Below are 17,932 nucleotides of genomic sequence, written 5' to 3'. Positions count from 1 at the left end.
CACATGGTAACCACAAAGCAAAAACCTATTCAGAAACAGTAAAGAGAAAAGAATCAAAGCATATCATTGTAGAAAATCATCAATTCACAAAGAAAGAGAGAAAGAGAAGAAGAAAGGAACAAGGTAACTTCAAAACAGAAAAACAATATGGCAAGGCCTTATCTATCAATAATTATTTTAAATAAACAGATTAAATTCTTTAATCAAAAGACATAGAGTAGCTGAATAGACTTAAAAAAACAAGACCCAACTATATGGTGCCTACAAGAAACTCACTTCAGGTTTAAGAACACACATAAGCTCAAAGTGAAGAGATGACAAAAGATATTCAGTGCTTATGAAAACCAAAAGAGAGAAGAGGTAGCAGTACTTTTCTCAGACAAAATACATTTTAAGCCAAAAACTGTAATAAGAGACAAATACCATTATATTTTGATAAATGGGTCAATTCATCAAAGGATGATACAACTATCAAAAATACACAAATACTCAATATCAGAGGATCTAAATATATTAAGCAAATACTAATAGGCCTGAAGAGAGGAATGACTACAGTACTATAACAGTAGGGGACTTCAGTACCCTACTTCCAATAATGGATAACTAGATCATCCATACAGTCTCAGCAAGGAAAAACTGGCCTTGAACTATACTTTATATTACTGTGAAGAAGGCTGAGCGCCGAAGAATTGATGCTTTTGAACTGTGGTGTTGGACAAGACTCTTGAGAGTCCCTTGGACTGCAAGGAGATTCAACCAGTCCATTCTGAAGGAGATCAACCCTGGGATTTCTTTGGAAGGAATGATGCTAAAGCTGAAGCTCCAGTACTTTGGACACCTCATGCGAACAGTTGACTCATTGGAAAAGGCTCTGATGCTGGGAGGGATTGGGAGCAGGAGGAGAAGGGGTCAACCAAGGATGAGATGGCTGGATGGCATCACAGACTCGATGGACGTGAGTCTGAGTGAACTCCAGGGGATGGTGATGGACAGGGAGGCCTGGCATGCTGTGATTCATGGGATCGCAAAGAGTCAGACACGACTGAGTGACTGAACTGAACTGAACTGAACTGAATAGCCATACAGAACAAGCCATTCAACAGCTGCAGAATAAACATTCTTCTCAAGCACACATGGAACATTCTCTAGGATAGATCATATCATAGGTCACAAAACAAATCTCAGCAGACTAAAGTAGGCTGAAATCATGCCAACTATCTTTTCCAACCACAATGGTTGGAAAAACTAGAAATCACAAGAGAAAAACTAGAAAATTTACAAACATGTAGAAAAGTAAACAACACACTCTTGAACAAGTCAAAGGGAAACCAAAACATCTTGAACAAATGAAAACAGTAACACAACCTACCAAAACTTATGAGATGTAGCAAAAGCAATCCTAAGAAAGAAGCTCATTATGATAAATGCTCACATTTAAAGAAAAAAGAAATATGTAAAATAAATTATTTAAACTTACACTTCAAAAAACTAGAAAATGAACAAATCAAGCACAAAGTTGCAGAAGCATGGGAATAATAAGGATCAAAGCAGAAATAAATGAAATAGAGGCAGGGATAACAATAGAAAATATAAATCTAAGGACTGTTTTTTTTATGGTTTTATTTATTTTTAAATTTATTTATTTTAATTGGAGAATAATTACTTTACAATATTGTGACATTTTTTGCCACACATCAACATGAATCAGCCATGGGTACACATGACTGGTTTTTGAAAAGATAAAATAGACAAAGCTTTAGTTAGACTTACCAAGAATAAAAGAAAGGGGAAAATTTTCAACTAATACCATAGAAATGCAAAGGATCATAAAAGACTGTGAACAATTATAAGCCAACAACTGTACAACCTAGAAGAAATTGATACATTCCCAGAATCATACAACTTACCAAGACTGAACTAGAAAGAAACAGAAAATCAAAACAAATCAATTACTAGTAGGGAAATTGAATCAGTAATCAAAAACTTTCCCAAAAGAAAAGTCCAGAATCAGAAGGTTTCACTGGTTAATTCTACCAAACATTTAAAGAAGAATTCACATCAATCCTCATCAAAATCTTCCAAAAAAACTGAAGAGAAGGGAACACTCTCAAACTTTTTTTACAAGTCCAGCATAATGCTGATTTCAAAGCCAGATAAGGATACTACAGAAAAAGAAATTACAGGCTGGCTAATTATCATGATGAATAAAGATGCAAAAATTCTCAACAAAAAATTAGCAAATTGAATTCAACAGCTCGTAAAAAACATCATACACCATGACCAAGTGAAATTTATCCCTAGGATGCAAGGATGGTTCAACAAAAACAAATCAACAAATATAATATACTGCATTAATAGAATGAAAGATAAAAATTAAATGATCATCTCAAAATATGAAGAAAAATCACCTGAAAAAATTCAGCATGTTTTAATGATAAAAACTCTCAACAGGTGGGTAGAAAAGGAACATACCTTAACATAATAAAGTCCATATATGACAATTCCACAACTAACATACTCAGTGTTGAAAGATTTAAAGCTTCTCCTTTAAGATCAAGAACAAGACAAGGAAGACCACTCTCACCATTCCTATTCAATATAGTGTTAGAAGTCCTAGCCAGAGAAATGAGGCAAGAATAATAAATAAAAGACACACATGTTAGAAAGGAAGAAGTAAAATTATCTGTCTGTAATGATATGACTTTATATATAGAAAACCCTACAGACTACCAAGCACACACACACACACACACATACAACTATTCAGACTAAAAAAATAATTCATTAAAGTTTCAGGATACCAAATCAACATACAAAGATAAGTTACATTTCTATCTGCTAACAAAAAACTATCCAACAAACATATAAAGAAATCAATCTCACTTACAATAGCAACAAAAACAATAAAATACTTAGGAACAAATTTAACCAAGGAGATGAAAGAGCTAAACAAAGAAAACTATAAGACAATGATAAAAAAGAAAAAAAAAAAAAGAAATGAAAGAAGGTACAATGATAATGGAAAGATATCCCATGTTCATAAATTTAATACTGTTAAAATATCCATAGCACTCAAACTATCTATAGATTGAATACAATTCCTATCAAAATCCCAATGACATTTTTCACAAAACTAGTGGAAAAAAATCCTAAAATGCATATAGAAACACAAAAGACACTGAGTAGCCAAAACAATCTTGAAAAAAAAAGAACAAAGGAAAAATAAGAACTTCCTTATTTCAAGTGACAAGTGGAAGTGTTAGTCACTCATCATGCCCAACTCTGCAACCCCACGGACTATAGCCAACCAGGTTCCTCTGTCCATGGAATTCTCCAGGCAAAAATACTGGAGTGGGTAGCCAATGCTTTATGACCCATTTTGAACTCAAATCAGAAAATCACTCAAATATTCTTTTTGTCTAACATCATTTCTATAGTCTAAAATAAATATAAAATAAACAGCAAGTAATGTCATTAGCAAAAAACATAAAGCTAGATATTGTGCAGTAAAATGATGTATAAGATAACCACATTTATTTAAGAATGTATTCCAGTATCAAATGACAAATTTCAACAATGCAAAACCACAAACACTTTTGCACTAATCTAATACTTTTGGTATCATGGTCCCCAAATTTAGTTAAGACCAATGTTGGGAGCTTTTTTCTCTGTTTCCTTCTAGGAGCTTTACAGTTCAAAGTCTTGAATTTAATACTTTAACCCATTTTAAATTAATTTTTCTGTAAGATAAAAGTCCCATTTGTTGCTTTTACAGGTATGTATCAAGTTTTCCCAAAACTTTTTATTAAAGAGACTATCTTATTTCCATTGAGCATTCTTGACTCTGTTGTCAAATATTCAGTTCATTTCAGTTCAGTCGCTCAGTCGTGTCCGACTCTTTGCGACCCCATGAATCGCAGCATGCCAAGACTCCCTGTCCATCACCATCTCCTGGAGTTCACTCAAACTCACATCCATCGAGTCGATGATGCCATCCAGCCATCTCATCCTCTGTCGTCCCCTTCTCCTCCTGCCCCCAATCCCTCCCAGCATCAGAGTCTTTTCCAATGAGTCAACTCTTCGCATGAGGTGGCCAAAGTACTGAAGTTTCAGCTTTAGCATCATTCCTTCCAAAGAACACCCAGGGCTGATCTCCTTTAGAATGGACTGGTTGGATCTCCTTGCAGTCCAAGGGACTCTCAAGAGTCTTCTCCAACGCCACAGTTCAAAAGCATCAGTTCTTTGGCACTCAGCTTTCTTCACAATGAACATACAATGCAGCAGTTGTTCAAGAAGTTTGACAATGGAGACAAGAGCCTTGAAGATGAGGAGCACAGTGGCTGGCCTTTGGAAGCTGACAATGACCCAACACTGACCCTCTTACAACTACACAAGAAGTTGATGAAGACTCAACATCAATCTTGAAAATTAAAAAAAAAAAATCATTTTATAAGCGTCATCTTCTCTTATTCTACATAACAACAATGAACCATTTCTCAATCAGATTGTGATGTGCAACAAAAAGTGGATTTTACCCGACAATAACTGGTAATAACCAGCTCAGTGGTTGGACCAAGAAGAAGCTCCAATGCACTTCCTAAAGTCAAACTTCCATCAAAAAAAGATCATGGTCACTGTTTAGTGGTCTGCTGCTATCTGATCCACCACAGCTTTCTGAATCCTGGCAAAACCATTACATCTGAGAAGTATGCTCAGCAAATCAATGAGATGCACCAAAAACTGCAATTCCTACATCTGCCATTGGTCAATGGAAAGGGCCCAATACTTCTATATGACAACACCCAACCACAGATCATACAACAAATGCTTCAAAAGTTGAATGAATTGGGCTATGAAGTTTGGCCTCAACCACAATATTCATCTGACTTCTTCCCAACCATCTACCACTTCGTCAAACATCTTGAAAGAGTTAACTTAGGCAGGTTGATAGGCAGTCCAGGGCCCTTTAAGGAGAAGGTGAACATTCTCACTCATGCTTTCCTTTAGCCTTGTGCAACAATGTATCTTGCCCAAAAGAACTGGCTTTTCTTTAGATCTGGAGCTAATGAATATACAGCAGCTATACATTTTACTCAGAGAAAATGCTTTTCTTAGACCCCATTATGCTTTTTTTAGGCTCTATGTTAATGATTATAATTGTAACAAATCTTGTCTGGGAAACTGTTTCTCAGTAACAATATATATCATCCCTAAATATGTTGCAGGAACTTATCTTTCTGGCTAATCTTGTATTGAAGTTATCTCAGGATGCATGCCTTGGGAGAGGGTCTGGTAGAACTTTTACAACCTTGAGGTATTCTTTTTATCTATTCTCAGCAGCCAGTTGAAAAGTATATAATGCTCTGCTTCAACTAGTGAGTTGGATACTCTTTCTACCCCTTTCTGATGTCAGAAGTTTCTATGTCAGAAGCTTTCTCTGTCCTATCACTGTATATAAAATGTTGCTGCACAAAGCTCTGAGTGACTGAGACTGTGTTGGTCCCAGAGTTAAATCTTCTCCTTCGGAGACCACAAACTTGGCACCAAACACTGTGAACTAGTAATCTCAATAACGTTTTACAAAGAAAATGCTTCCACAACCAGCAAGAGGCAGAAAAAGCTTTCCTAGAGTTTGCTGAATCCCAAAGCATGGATTTTTATGTTATAGGAATAAACAAACATTTCTTGTTGGCAAAAACGTGTTGATTGTAATGGTTCCTATTTTGACTGAAAGAACATGTATTTGAGCCTAATTATAATAATTTAAAATTCACAGTCTGAAACAGTTTTGTTTGCACCAACTTAATACAAGTAACAAAAGCAAAAATTAATAAGTGGCACTGCATCAAACTGAAAGCTTCTGCACAGCAAAAGATACAGTCAACAAAATGAAAAGGCAATTTAAGGAATGAGAGAAAGTATTTCAAATCATATATTGGATAAGGAGCTAATATTTAAAATATGTAACAAATTCATACAACTCAAGATAAATTAAAAAAAAAAAAAACTTGATTAAATAATGGGCCAAAGACCTGAATAGACATTTTTCCAAAGAAGACACACTGATGGCCTACAGGCACATGAAAAGATGTTCAACATCATTAGTCATCAGAAAAATGCAAATGAAAACCACAATGAGATATCACCTCACACCTGTCAGAATGGCTATGTTCAAAAAGAACACAAATAACACCAGTGAACAAGAATGAAGAGAAGAACCCTCCAACATTGTTGTAGGAAACACAGATTGGTACAGATACTACAGAAAACAGCATAAAGCTTTCTGAACAAACTAAGAATAGAAATACCATATAGCCTGACATACATCCAAAAAGAGAAAAACACACTAATTCAAAACTATACATACACCCCAACATTCAAGGAGCATTATTTACACTTGACAGGGTATGAAGGCAACCTAAGTGTCCATCAACAGATGAGTGGATGAAGATGTGGTATATACACACAATGGAACACCACTCAGCCATAAAAAAAGAATGAAATTTGGCCATTTGCAACAACGTGGATGGACTTGAGGGTATTATGCCTAGTGAAATAAGTCATACAGAGAAAGATAAATACTGTATATCCATTATACATGGGATCTAAAAAATAAAGCAGTGAATATAACAACAACAATAAAAAGAAAAAACAAACAAACAAACAAATTCACAGATATAGAGAAATAACTAGTGGTTACCAGTGGGGAGAGCAAGGAGGGGAGGGGAAAGACAGGGGTAGGAGATTCAGTTCAGTTCAGTCGCTCAGTCGTGTCTGACTCTTCGCGACCTCATGAATTGCAGCATGCCAGGCCTCCCTGTCCATCACCAACTCCCGGAGTTTACTCAAACTCACGTCCATCAAGTTGGTAATGCCATCTGGCCATCTCATCCTTTGTCATCTCCTTTTCCTCCGGCCCCCAATCCCTCCCAGTGTCAGTTTTTTCCAATGAGTCAACTCTTTGCATGAGGTGGTCAAAGTACTGGAGTTTCAGCTTTAGCATCATTCCTTCCAAAGAAGTCCCAGGGCTGATCTCCTTTAGAACGGACTGGTTGGTTCTCCTTGCAGTCCAACGGACTCTCAGGAGTCAGTCAATGGCTTTGGCATAGTCAATAAAGCAGAAATAGATGTTTTTCTGGAACTCTCTTGCTTTTCTGATGATCCAGCAGATGTTGGCAATTTGATCTCTGGTTCCTCTGCCTTTTAGAAAACCAGCTTGAACATCTGGAAGTTCACAGTTCACGTATTGCTGAGCCTGGCTTGGAGAATTTTGAGCATTACTTTACTAGTGTGTGAGATGGATGCAATTGTGTGGTAGTTTGAGCATTCTTTGGCATTGCCTTTCTTTGGGATTGGAATGAAAACTGACCTTTTCCAGTCCTGTGGTCACTGCTGAGTTTTCCAAATTTGCTGGCATATTAAGTGCAGTTCAGTTCAGTCTCTCAGTCATGTCTGACTCTTTGCGACCCCATGAATCGCAGCACGCCAGGCCTCCCTGTCCATCACCAACTCACGGGGTTCACTCAGACTCACGTCCATCGAGTCAGTGATGCCATCCAGCCATCTCATCCTCTGTCGTCCCCTTCTCCTCCTGCCCCCAATCCCTCCCAGAATCAAAGCCTTTTCCAATGAGTCAACTCTTCCCATGAGGTGGCCAAAGTACTGGAGTTTCAGCTTCAGCATCATTCCCTCCAAAGAAATCCCAAGGCTGATCTCCTTCAGAATGGACTAGTTGGATCTCCTTGCAGTCCAAGGGACTCTCAAGAGTCTTCTCCAACATCACAGTTCAAAAGCATCAATTCTTCAGCACTCAACTTTCTTCACAGTCCAACTCTCCCATCCATACATGACCACTGGAAAAAACATAGACTTGACTAGATGGACCTTTGTTGGCAAAGTAATGTCTCTGCTTTTCAATATGCTATCTAGGTTCAATATGCTATAACTTTTCTTCCAAGGAGTAAGCGTCTTTTAATTTCATGGCTGCAGTCACCATCTGCAGTGATTTTGGAGCCCCCAAAAATAAAGTCTGACACTGTTTATACTGTTTCCCCATCTATTTCCCATGAAGTGATGGGACCAGATGCCATGATCTTCGTTTTCTGAATGTTGAGCTTTAAGCCAACTTTTTCATTCTCCTCTTTCATCAAGAGGCTTTTTAGTCCCTCTTCACTTTCTGCCATAAGGGTGGTGTTATCTGCATATATGAGGTTATTGATATTTCTCCTGGCAATCTTGATTCCAGCTTGTGCTTCTTCCAGTCCAGCATTTCTCATGATTCACTCTGCATCATTGCTTAAAATTCTCCAACCCAGGCTTCAGTAATACATGAACTGTGAACTTCCAGATGTTCAAGCAGGTTTTAGAAAAGGCAAAGGAACCAGCGATCAAATTGCTAACATCCACTGGATCATCAAAAAAGCAAGAGAGTTCTAGAAAAACATCTATTTCTGCTTTCTTGACTATGCCAAAGCCTTTGACTGTGTGGATCACAATAAACTGTAGAAAATTCTGAAAGAGATGGGAATACGAGACCACCTGACCTGCCTATTGAGAAACCTATATGCAGGTCAGGAAGCAACAATTAGAACTGGACATGGGACAACAGACTGGTTCCAAATAGGAAAAGGAGTACGTCAAGGCTGTATATTGTCACCATCATTATTTAACTTACTGAGTGCAGCAGAGGTACAAATTATTACATATAAAATAAATAAGCTACAAGGATATATAGCATAGGGAAGATAGCCAATATTTTATATGGTGACCCACTCCAATATCCCTGCCTGAAAAAATCATATGGATAGAAGAGCCTGGCGGGCTACAGTCCATGGTGTCACACATAGTCAGATATAACTGAGCAACTGAGCACAAAGAAATTGAGTACAACCTTTAAAATTTCTGAATCACTATGTTGTACACCTGTAACTTACATAATATTGTACATCAACTACCTCAATTTTAAATAAAACAAGATAAACACATATAAGAAAGAAAATATCTGAAAGAATATATTTATCAAGGCATAATTCAACAACAACAACAACAACAACAACAAGCATATTAAACAAACCAAGTCCTATAATTAGCCACCACTGCTACTGTCCTAATTCTCTTTCACTTTTCTTTTCAGGTGGGCCACAGAAAATTGTCCTTAGGCTGAGGAAAAAAACGGTGTCTTTACATTTCACTCTTTATCCTTGGTAGAGGTGATACTACACAACTGTGAGTGATCCAGGTAGCCAGAAAAATGAGAGCTCTTCAAAGTTTATACTCGAACAGAGAGCCATAAGAGCTGCCTTGATGTCTAGAACTGCTTCCTCCAGCTGTGCTGAGGTGAGTTTTTCCATGTCCAGACTCAATAAAATGTGTAGCACTTCCTGAACTGATAATAGTACTTATTGCATTAATGAATACAAAATAAACATCCTATACGAAGTGGAACTTATTAAATAAAAACAAAATGTATATGAACCAAGATATGCTAAAGGCCAAAGCCAGCCCTCTAAAATATACATTTACATATGGCAAAGCATGACTAACATATAATCATGATGGTATCTTGTTCCCTAAGGCCAGAATTTGAATTAACAGTGTTAACAGTAATTAACAGTGTTCAATTTGAATTTTCCCAGTGGATATCTTCAGTTCCTTTCCTACATCTCTTCTACATCTCAAACTCAACCATCTCATCCTCTGTCGTCCCCTTCTCCTCCTGCCTTCAATCTTTTGATTGAAGCATCAGGGTCTTTTCCAATGAGTCGGTTCTTCTCATCACGTGGCCAAAGTATTGGAGTTTCAGCTTCAGCATCAGTCCTTATAATAAGTATTCAGGACTGATTTCTTTTAGGGTTGACTGGTTGGATCTCCTTGCAATCCAAGAGACTCTCCAGAGTCTTCTCCCACACCATAGTTCAAAAGCTAAATATAAATGGTAATTATTTTTTAAAAGTCACTATTCACATGAAGAGTGAAAGGGAAACTCACCTCCAGGCACGCTGTACCATGCAGCGCCATTGGTCGTTCCTTCTACAAAGCTACTGTCATCATCATTCTTGCGACACGGGGGCCGATCTGGGTCCGACATCGGGGGGTTGAAGGATGAGTATGCCCGAGCTAAGCTTTGGAAGATGTCGTCATCTGGGCAGAAGCTGTATTCGTGAGCACTACCTGGAAAATAAAGCCACAACACTAAAGAAACTGACACAAACCAACTAGTACTGCATGTTTTCTGAAGATTGATTTAGTGTTGATCTCCTGCTGATGCATTTCTAGCTACATCACTATGGGAAAGGAGTGAAGGCTTAAGTACTCAACAATTACACTTAGTTTTATTTCAGGTTTTATAAGGTCCATTGCTGATACTGAAAAGTAGAAATTGAGTAGAATGTACTTTCTTCTAGTGAATTGAAAGCTTCACAAGTAAAGAGATAAGCACATAGTAAATTGGACTTGGGAAGACAGTAAGGAGATTTCCATTGTTAAAATTTTTAATTTATAAATTGCACCTGTACAAATCCACTAGGCACTGTGAACCACAGTCACACACATTTTTCAGTATCTGAATTTACAGTTTTTAAAAACCTCCTACTACTGAAATAAATAACATCTATTTTGGAACACAGTATTCTTATTCCGTAATATCAAATATGCCAGTCTTTAAATTTCCCAGCTATTGACAAACCATAAAGTCTAAATTTCAAGTTTGCTGTGTTGGTCCTTTCAAATTGTGGTGCTGGAGAAGACTCTTGAGAGTTCCTTGGACAGCAAGAAGTTCAACCCAGTCAATCCTAAAGGAAATCAACACTAAATATTCATTGGAAACACTGATGGTGAAGCTGAAGCTCCAATACTTTGGCTACCTGATGCGAAGAACTGACTCACTAGAAAAGACTCTGGTGCTAAGAAAGACTGAGGGCAGGAGGAGTAGGGGATGACACAGGATGAGATGGTTGGATGGTATCTCCAACTCAACGGATACGAATTTGAGCAAACTCCAGGAGACAGTGAGGGACAGGGAAGCCTGGCATGCTGCAGTCCACAGGGTCACAAAGAATCACACATGACTTAGAGGCTGAACAACAATATCCTGTATTACAAAGACCTAACTCTTCAAAGCCTCCTGAAAATTGATTCAAAGTAGGTAATTTCTTGGAACAACAAAAATTAAGCTGAGAATATCTATCTGGCTAAAGTTTGCTGTGTCTGAAGATTAGCTAAAACTAGTTCAGTTCAGTTCAGTCGCTCAGTAGTGTCCGACTCTTTGCGACCCCATGAATCACAGCACGCCAGGCCTCCCTGTCCATCACCAACTCCCAGAGTTGACTCACATTCACTTTCATTGAGTCAGTGATGCCATCCAGCCATCTCATCCTCTGTCGTCCCCTTCTCCTTCTGCCCCCAATCCCTCTCAGCATCAGAGTCTTTTCCAATGAGTCAACTCTTCACATGAGGCGGCCAAAGTATTGGAGTTTCAGCTTTAGCATCATTCCTTCCAAAGGAATCCCAGGGCTGATCTCATTCAGAATGGACTGGTTGGATCTCCTTGCAGTCCAAGGGATTCTCAAGAGTCTTCTCCAACACGACAGTTCAAACGCATCAAATCTTCGGCATTCAGCTTTCTTCACACTCCAACTCTCATATCCATACATGAATACTGGAAAAACCATAGCCTTGACTAGACGTACCTTAGTCGGCAAAGTAATGTCTCTGCTTTTGAATATGTTATCTAGGTTGGTCATAACTTTCCTTCCAAGGAGTAAGCGTCTTTTAATTTCACGGCTGCAGTCACCATCTGCAGTGATTTGGAGCCCCCAAAAATAAAGTCTGACACTGTTTCCACTGTTTCCCCATCTATTTCCCATGAAATGATGGGACCGGATGCCATGATCTTCGTTTTCTGAATGTTAAGCTTTAAGCCAACTTCTTCACTCTCCTCTTTCACTTTCATCAAGAGGCTTTTTAGTTCCTCTTCAATTTGGGCCATAAGGATGGTGTCATCTGCATATCTGAGGTTATTGATATTTCTCCCAGCAATCTTGATTTCAGCTTGTGATTCTTCCAGTCCAGCGTTTCTCATGATGTACTCTGCATAGAAGTTAAATAAGCAGGGTGACAATATACAGCCTTGACATACTCCTTTTCCTATTTGGAACCAGTCTGTTGTTCCATGTCCAGTTCTAACTGTTGCTTCCTGACCTGCATACAGATTTCTCAAGAGGCAGGTCAGGTTGTCTGGTACTCCCATCTCTCTCAGAATTTTCCAGTTTATTGTGATCCACACAGTCAAGGCTTTGGTATAGTCAATAAAACAGAAATAGATGTTTTTCTGGAATTCTCTTGCTTTTTCTGTGATCCAGTGGATGTTGGTAATTTGATCTCTACTTCCTCTGCCTTTTCTAAAACCAGCTTGAACATCTGGAAGTTCACAGTTCATGTATTGCTGAAGCCTGGCTTGGAGAATTTTGAGCATTACTTTACTAGCATGTGAGATGAGTGCAACTGTGCGGTAGTTTGAGCATTCTTTGGCATTTCCTTTCTTTGGGATTGGAATGAAAACTGACCTTTTCCAGTCTTGTGACCACTGCTGAGTTTTCCAAATTTGCTGGCATATTGAGTGCAGCTAAAAGTAGTTAAATAAAATCAAAGCATCACTTCTTCTCCCTGACACCACCAAGAAACACTTCCAATTGTAGAAGTGTGAATGCATAATAAGACACATGCAGAGATATTCGTGGGCCCCTGACGGAGTTCTAAAAGTTTGCCTTCAGTTTTAAGCTGTCTTGTACATAAAGCTACATAGATTCATTTTTCCTCCACTTACCAGAATCCAAGAGTTTCCCAAGTTTACAACTTCTGTTTTTTCCCTTTCTCTTACCTAAGTGATTATGTTTCTCTTCATTTATTTTTTTTTAAAAATTACAGTCTTTTTTTGCCAGATATATGCCAATGCCACATGAAACAGGGGATATTCCAGTTCAACAGATGTATTTATATAGGTAAAATCACTGAACAATCAGTTCCTTAAAAGAATATTACAGAAATCATTCAATAAACAAACCCTTGTAAAGTAATTGTAAACCTTGAATTAGTCAGAGAAACAGGAAGAACACCTACCACTCCGCGTCTCATCATATGGATAATTGGCCACAAGGTCTCCTCCATGAAGATTGGCAGAGAGCACAAAAGGAATATCCATAATCCAGTGAATGACAGCCTTCGTCTCAGGAGCAAGCTGTATTAAAGATTAGAGGTTAAAAGGATTCTAAATGTGGCATTCATTGGTGGGTCACTTGATGGAAAAGACATAAAAGGTAAGAACAATAACAACTGATATCTTGTCATAGTCCAAGCACTCTGTGATTGTTATCATAGAAAAAAGAAAAGAGGAGAATTCCCCATCTCTATCTTTCTCAGACTTATAATAACAAATATTTCTATTTCCTTAAAAGTTCTATTTAAAAGCTACCAGTTTTCTTTCTTTGTATGACAGCATACAAATGATTTACAAATCTGGGTACATCTCCATCTGAACTTGTTAATAATAATGATAAGACAAGGAGAAAAGAAAATAGCTAAGCGAAACAAGGTTCTTCTTTATGGTGGTTCAACTCAAGAAAGGTGGTAGATTTTCTTTCCAAGTTTTATTTACTATGTCTCCAATTTCCTTCAACCACTTCAACATTTTTCCTATTAAAAAATTAAATTTTGTCTTTTTCAGATTTCACCACCAAATAATGTACTTTGGGATGATCATCTCAAATTTTAAAACAACAGCAAAAGTTTTAGGAATTCCTGTGGTCTTTTGAAAGATTCACAGCCCCTCTTACCTTGGAAGCAAAACAAAGGAGGAAAGAAATCTATACCAAAGAATTAATCTGAGCCAAAAGCTTGACACTTTCATGTGATGTGTTTTTAACAGCAACTAGGAAGACTCTCAAAATCCCAATTACCTTTTGATTTGAATTCCGTGGGGCAGCCCCCACCGTGGGGGGGGGGGGGGGTCGCAGTGGTCTTAGGGACAGAATATCTAAAAACCACTGGATTGTATGCTTCACATGGGTGAGTTCAATGTTATGTAAATCATATATTAATAAACCTGCTTTCTAAAAAGAGGAAAAGAAAAAATAATACAGTCCTGAGTACACAAAGTAGTATGTGATATTGGATTTTTGCCTACTGTTAGTTCCTATACAGAGACTATTTCTTACATATATTGCATACACTGTTCATGTTACTAAATGTTCAAAAGCAAACAAACTCCACAATTTTATCAGTTAAACTTAATTTCTCTTTGACTATTATAGAGTCTTTTAAGCTGACTAAATGCTGAAATATCCTCAGTACTGTAATCACATATTTAACTAACCCATAGAGGCAGCTTTGGAGCACCCCTAAATGGGGCTGGTTAAGCCAGTCCTTAACAGAATCTAGAGCCAAATATAACCGATTTTTTAAACTTCCATTGAGAGACTATAAGTATAGTTCAAATGTTATGCTCTATAATTATATAGCTTGGCTCTTAAAATATATCAAAGCCATGTTTATTCTATATTCTTCACAACTCTAGCCACTAAAGACAAGTATTTAATATAATTATTTGATGTAATCATTGTTTGGATTCAAGCCAAGGCCCATATACTGAGCCCAGACAATGGTGGACATAACCAGACTGAAGACCTCGAGAGCAGATGAGAAATGATTCAGCAGGAAGAACTCCAGGGAACAGAATGATCCTGTGCTCAGAGAGGTTCAGAAGAGCAAAGAGATCATCTGGAGGACTTGGTAAAAATGTATGTTTCTTTCCGTCACTCAACCCCATTGCATATACACCCCAGACTTCCTGATTCAGCATTCACAGGAATCTGAATTTTTTAATTGACATATAGTTGATGTACAACTCATGAGAAACGCTGGACTGGAGAGGAACTAAAAAGCCTCTTGATGAAAGTGAAAGAAGAGAGTGAAAAAGTTGGCTTAAAGCTCAACATTCAGAAAACGAAGATCATGGCATCTGGTCCCATCACTTCATGGGAAATAGATGGGGAAACAGTGGAAACAGTGTCAGACTTTATTTTTGGGGTCTCCAAAATCATTGCAGATGGTGACTGCAGCCATGAAATTAAAAGACACTTACTCCTTGGAAGAAAAGTTATGACCAACCTAGATAGCATATTCAAAAGCAGAGATATTACTTTGCCGACTAAGGTCCATCTAGTCAACGCTGTGGTTTTTCCTGTGGTCATGTATGGATGTGAGAGTTGGACTGTGAGGAAGACTGAGTGCCGAAGAATTGATGCGTTTGAACTGTGGTGTTGGAGAAGACTCTTGAGAGTCCCTTGGACTGCAAGGAGATCCAACCAGTCCATTCTGGAGATCAGCCCTTGGATTTCTTTGGAAGGAATGATGCTAAAGCTGAAACTCCAGTACTTTGGCCACCTCATGTGAAGAGTTGACTCATTGGAAAAGACTCTGATGCTGAGAGGGATTGGGGGCAGGAGGAGAAGGAGACTACAGAGTATGAGACGGCTGGATGGCATCACTGACTCGATGGACGTGAGTCTGAGTGAACTCCAGGAGTTGGTGATGGACAGGGAGGCCTGGTGTGCTGCAATTCATGGGGTCACAAAAAGTCGGACACGACTGAGCAACTGAACTGAACTGATGCACAACATTACAGGAGTTTCAGGTATACAGCATAGTGATTTTCAATTTTTAAACGTTATATTCCTTTATAGTTATTATAAAATACTGGCTATATTCCCTGTGATGTACAATATGTCCTTGCAGCTTATTTATTTTATTCATGGTAGTTTGACCCACTTAATCCCCAACCCCTATCCTAGCTCTTCCCCTTCCCCCTCCCCACTGGTAACCACTAGTTCTCTATATCTGTGAGTCTGCTTCTTTTTTGTTATATTCACTACTCTGTTTTATATTTTAGATTTCACATATAGGTGATACCATATAGTATTTATCTATCTCTGTCTGATTTAGTCCACTTAATACCCTCCATATCCATCCATGTTGTTGTAAATGGCAACATTTTACTTTTTTTTATGGCTGAGTAGCTTTCCATTATGTGTGTATGTGTGTGTGCTTCTTTATCTAGTCATCTGTTGCTTCCATATCTTGCCTATTGTAAATAAGGAATCTGCCTTTTTAATTCTTCATTCCTACAACTCTATAGATTTTAAAACCACACTAATGATACAGCATCTTCCCTCATAGCTCAGTTGGCAAAGAATCCGCCTGCAATGCAGGAGACCGTGGTTCAATTCCTGGGTAGGGAAGATTTGCTGGAGAAGGGATGGGCTACCAACTGCAGTATTCTTGGGCCTCCTTTGTGGTTCAGCTGGTAAAAAATCTGCCTGCAGTGTAGGAGATCTGGATTCAATCCCTGGGTTGAGACAATCCCCTGGGGAAAGGAAAGTCTACCCACTCCAGTATTCTGTGCTGGAGAATTCCATGAGCTGTGTAGTCCGTGGGGTTGCAAAGAGTAAGACATGACTAAGCAACTTTCACTTTCTAATGATACAGATAAAAGATTGATGGTTGCCAGAGGCAAATTACAATCTTTGGATTATAAAATAAATCCTAGACATGTAATGTATAGCATGGAGACTATAGTTAATATAGTTAATAGATTTGGGAGAGTGGCACTGAAACATGTACAATATATATGAAACGAATCGCCAGTCCAGGTTCAATGCATGATACCGGATGCTTGGGGCTGGTGCACTGGGACGACCCCGAGGGATGGTACGGGGAGGGAGGAGGGAGGGGGGTTCAGGATGGGGAACACATGTATACCTGTGGCAGATTCATGTTGATGTATGGCAAAATCAATACAATATTGTAAAGTAATTAACATCCAATTAAAATAAATAAATTATATTTAAAAAAAATAATAATACTGTATTGTATACTTGAAAGTTGCTAAGAGAAAATATCTTAAAAGTTCTCATCACAAACAAGAAAAAAAAGTGTAACTATGTATGCTGATAAATGTTAACTAGACTTATTATCCAATCATCTCACAATATATACAAATATCAAATCAATGTGTTGTATGCTTCAAATTAAATAACATTATAAATTAATTATATCTATAGATATGTATCTGTGTCTATACCTATCTATACCTATAGATATATATAAACATAGTACCTACATACCTACATTTGAGCTATTTCAAATCCTAAAAGATGATGCTGTGAAAGTGCTGACAAAGATTGAAAAAGGAGATGAGGCAGACATGGGCAATATCATCCATGATTTAAGCAGATTTACTGAAGATTTAGTAAAATATAAACAAATCTTGCTTCTCTTCCTGAAAAGAGTTCAAAACTTAACTTTTATATATTTCTCTTTTTATTACCTTTATAATACCCAGGAAAGGTATTGGCATTGAGACTTTTTAAAATAAAAGCTCTAATTTTTTTGTTTCCTGACATGCATCTTTTTTTAAGTATTGCTTAAACTAGATATATGAAAATATCTAATATAAAGCTTATAGAAATATTATATAGGTTCCATTGGGGAAAAGGATAGCAGTGCTGGCTGAAAATGACAGTATTTTCACTAAAACTGTTAATCTAATAGCCTGTCAAAATGAGTTTATTTCATGCTTGTTCCATGATTGGTAACAAGAATTCTTTTTCTCATTGCTTAGTTTCTTTTTTTCTACCCAATACTATAAGATGTTTATCAGTTTTCATAAGTAATAGACAAAGAGTAAAAGATAATTACAATTGCAGCCCATAATGGTAACATGATTAACTTAACAATGTAAAATAATTACATACAAGTTGGGGGTCAAGTAGAGTGATGTGGTAAGTGGAAGTGCATACATGCACATGTTTTCATCCACCCAGTCAATCTATGTTTTTTGATTGGTGCATTTAACCCATTTACATTTAAAGTAATTATT

The 17,932-nt window shown here is 37.6% G+C and overlaps 1 protein-coding gene and 1 long non-coding RNA gene across 2 annotated transcripts in view; one reads left to right on the top strand and one right to left on the bottom strand.

Annotated features, from left to right (window-relative positions):
* The window catches only part of LOC120871434, a 28,071-nt gene extending 26,700 nt beyond the window's left edge, over positions 1–1,371 (top strand). Inside the window, exon 4 of the long non-coding RNA XR_005723015.1 lies at positions 1,357–1,371. This is a non-coding gene — a long non-coding RNA (uncharacterized LOC120871434). The remainder of the gene's footprint in view (positions 1–1,356) is intronic.
* CPE (carboxypeptidase E) overlaps positions 1–17,932 on the bottom strand; it is a 148,772-nt gene that overhangs the window by 21,024 nt on the left and 109,816 nt on the right. The window contains exons 4-5 of the mRNA XM_040251326.1: positions 13,117–13,234; positions 9,988–10,170 (exon numbers count right to left, since the gene is read on the bottom strand). Of these exons, the coding sequence (XP_040107260.1) occupies positions 9,988–10,170; positions 13,117–13,234 (301 nt within the window). The remainder of the gene's footprint in view (positions 1–9,987; positions 10,171–13,116; positions 13,235–17,932) is intronic.

This window comes from Oryx dammah, unplaced genomic scaffold (genome assembly GCF_014754425.2).
Source record: "Oryx dammah isolate SB20612 unplaced genomic scaffold, SCBI_Odam_1.1 HiC_scaffold_12, whole genome shotgun sequence".
Taxonomy (NCBI): domain Eukaryota; kingdom Metazoa; phylum Chordata; class Mammalia; order Artiodactyla; family Bovidae; genus Oryx; species Oryx dammah.
The sequence above is the reverse complement of the archived record's forward strand: the minus strand, read 5'-3'. Positions and strand labels throughout refer to the sequence as shown.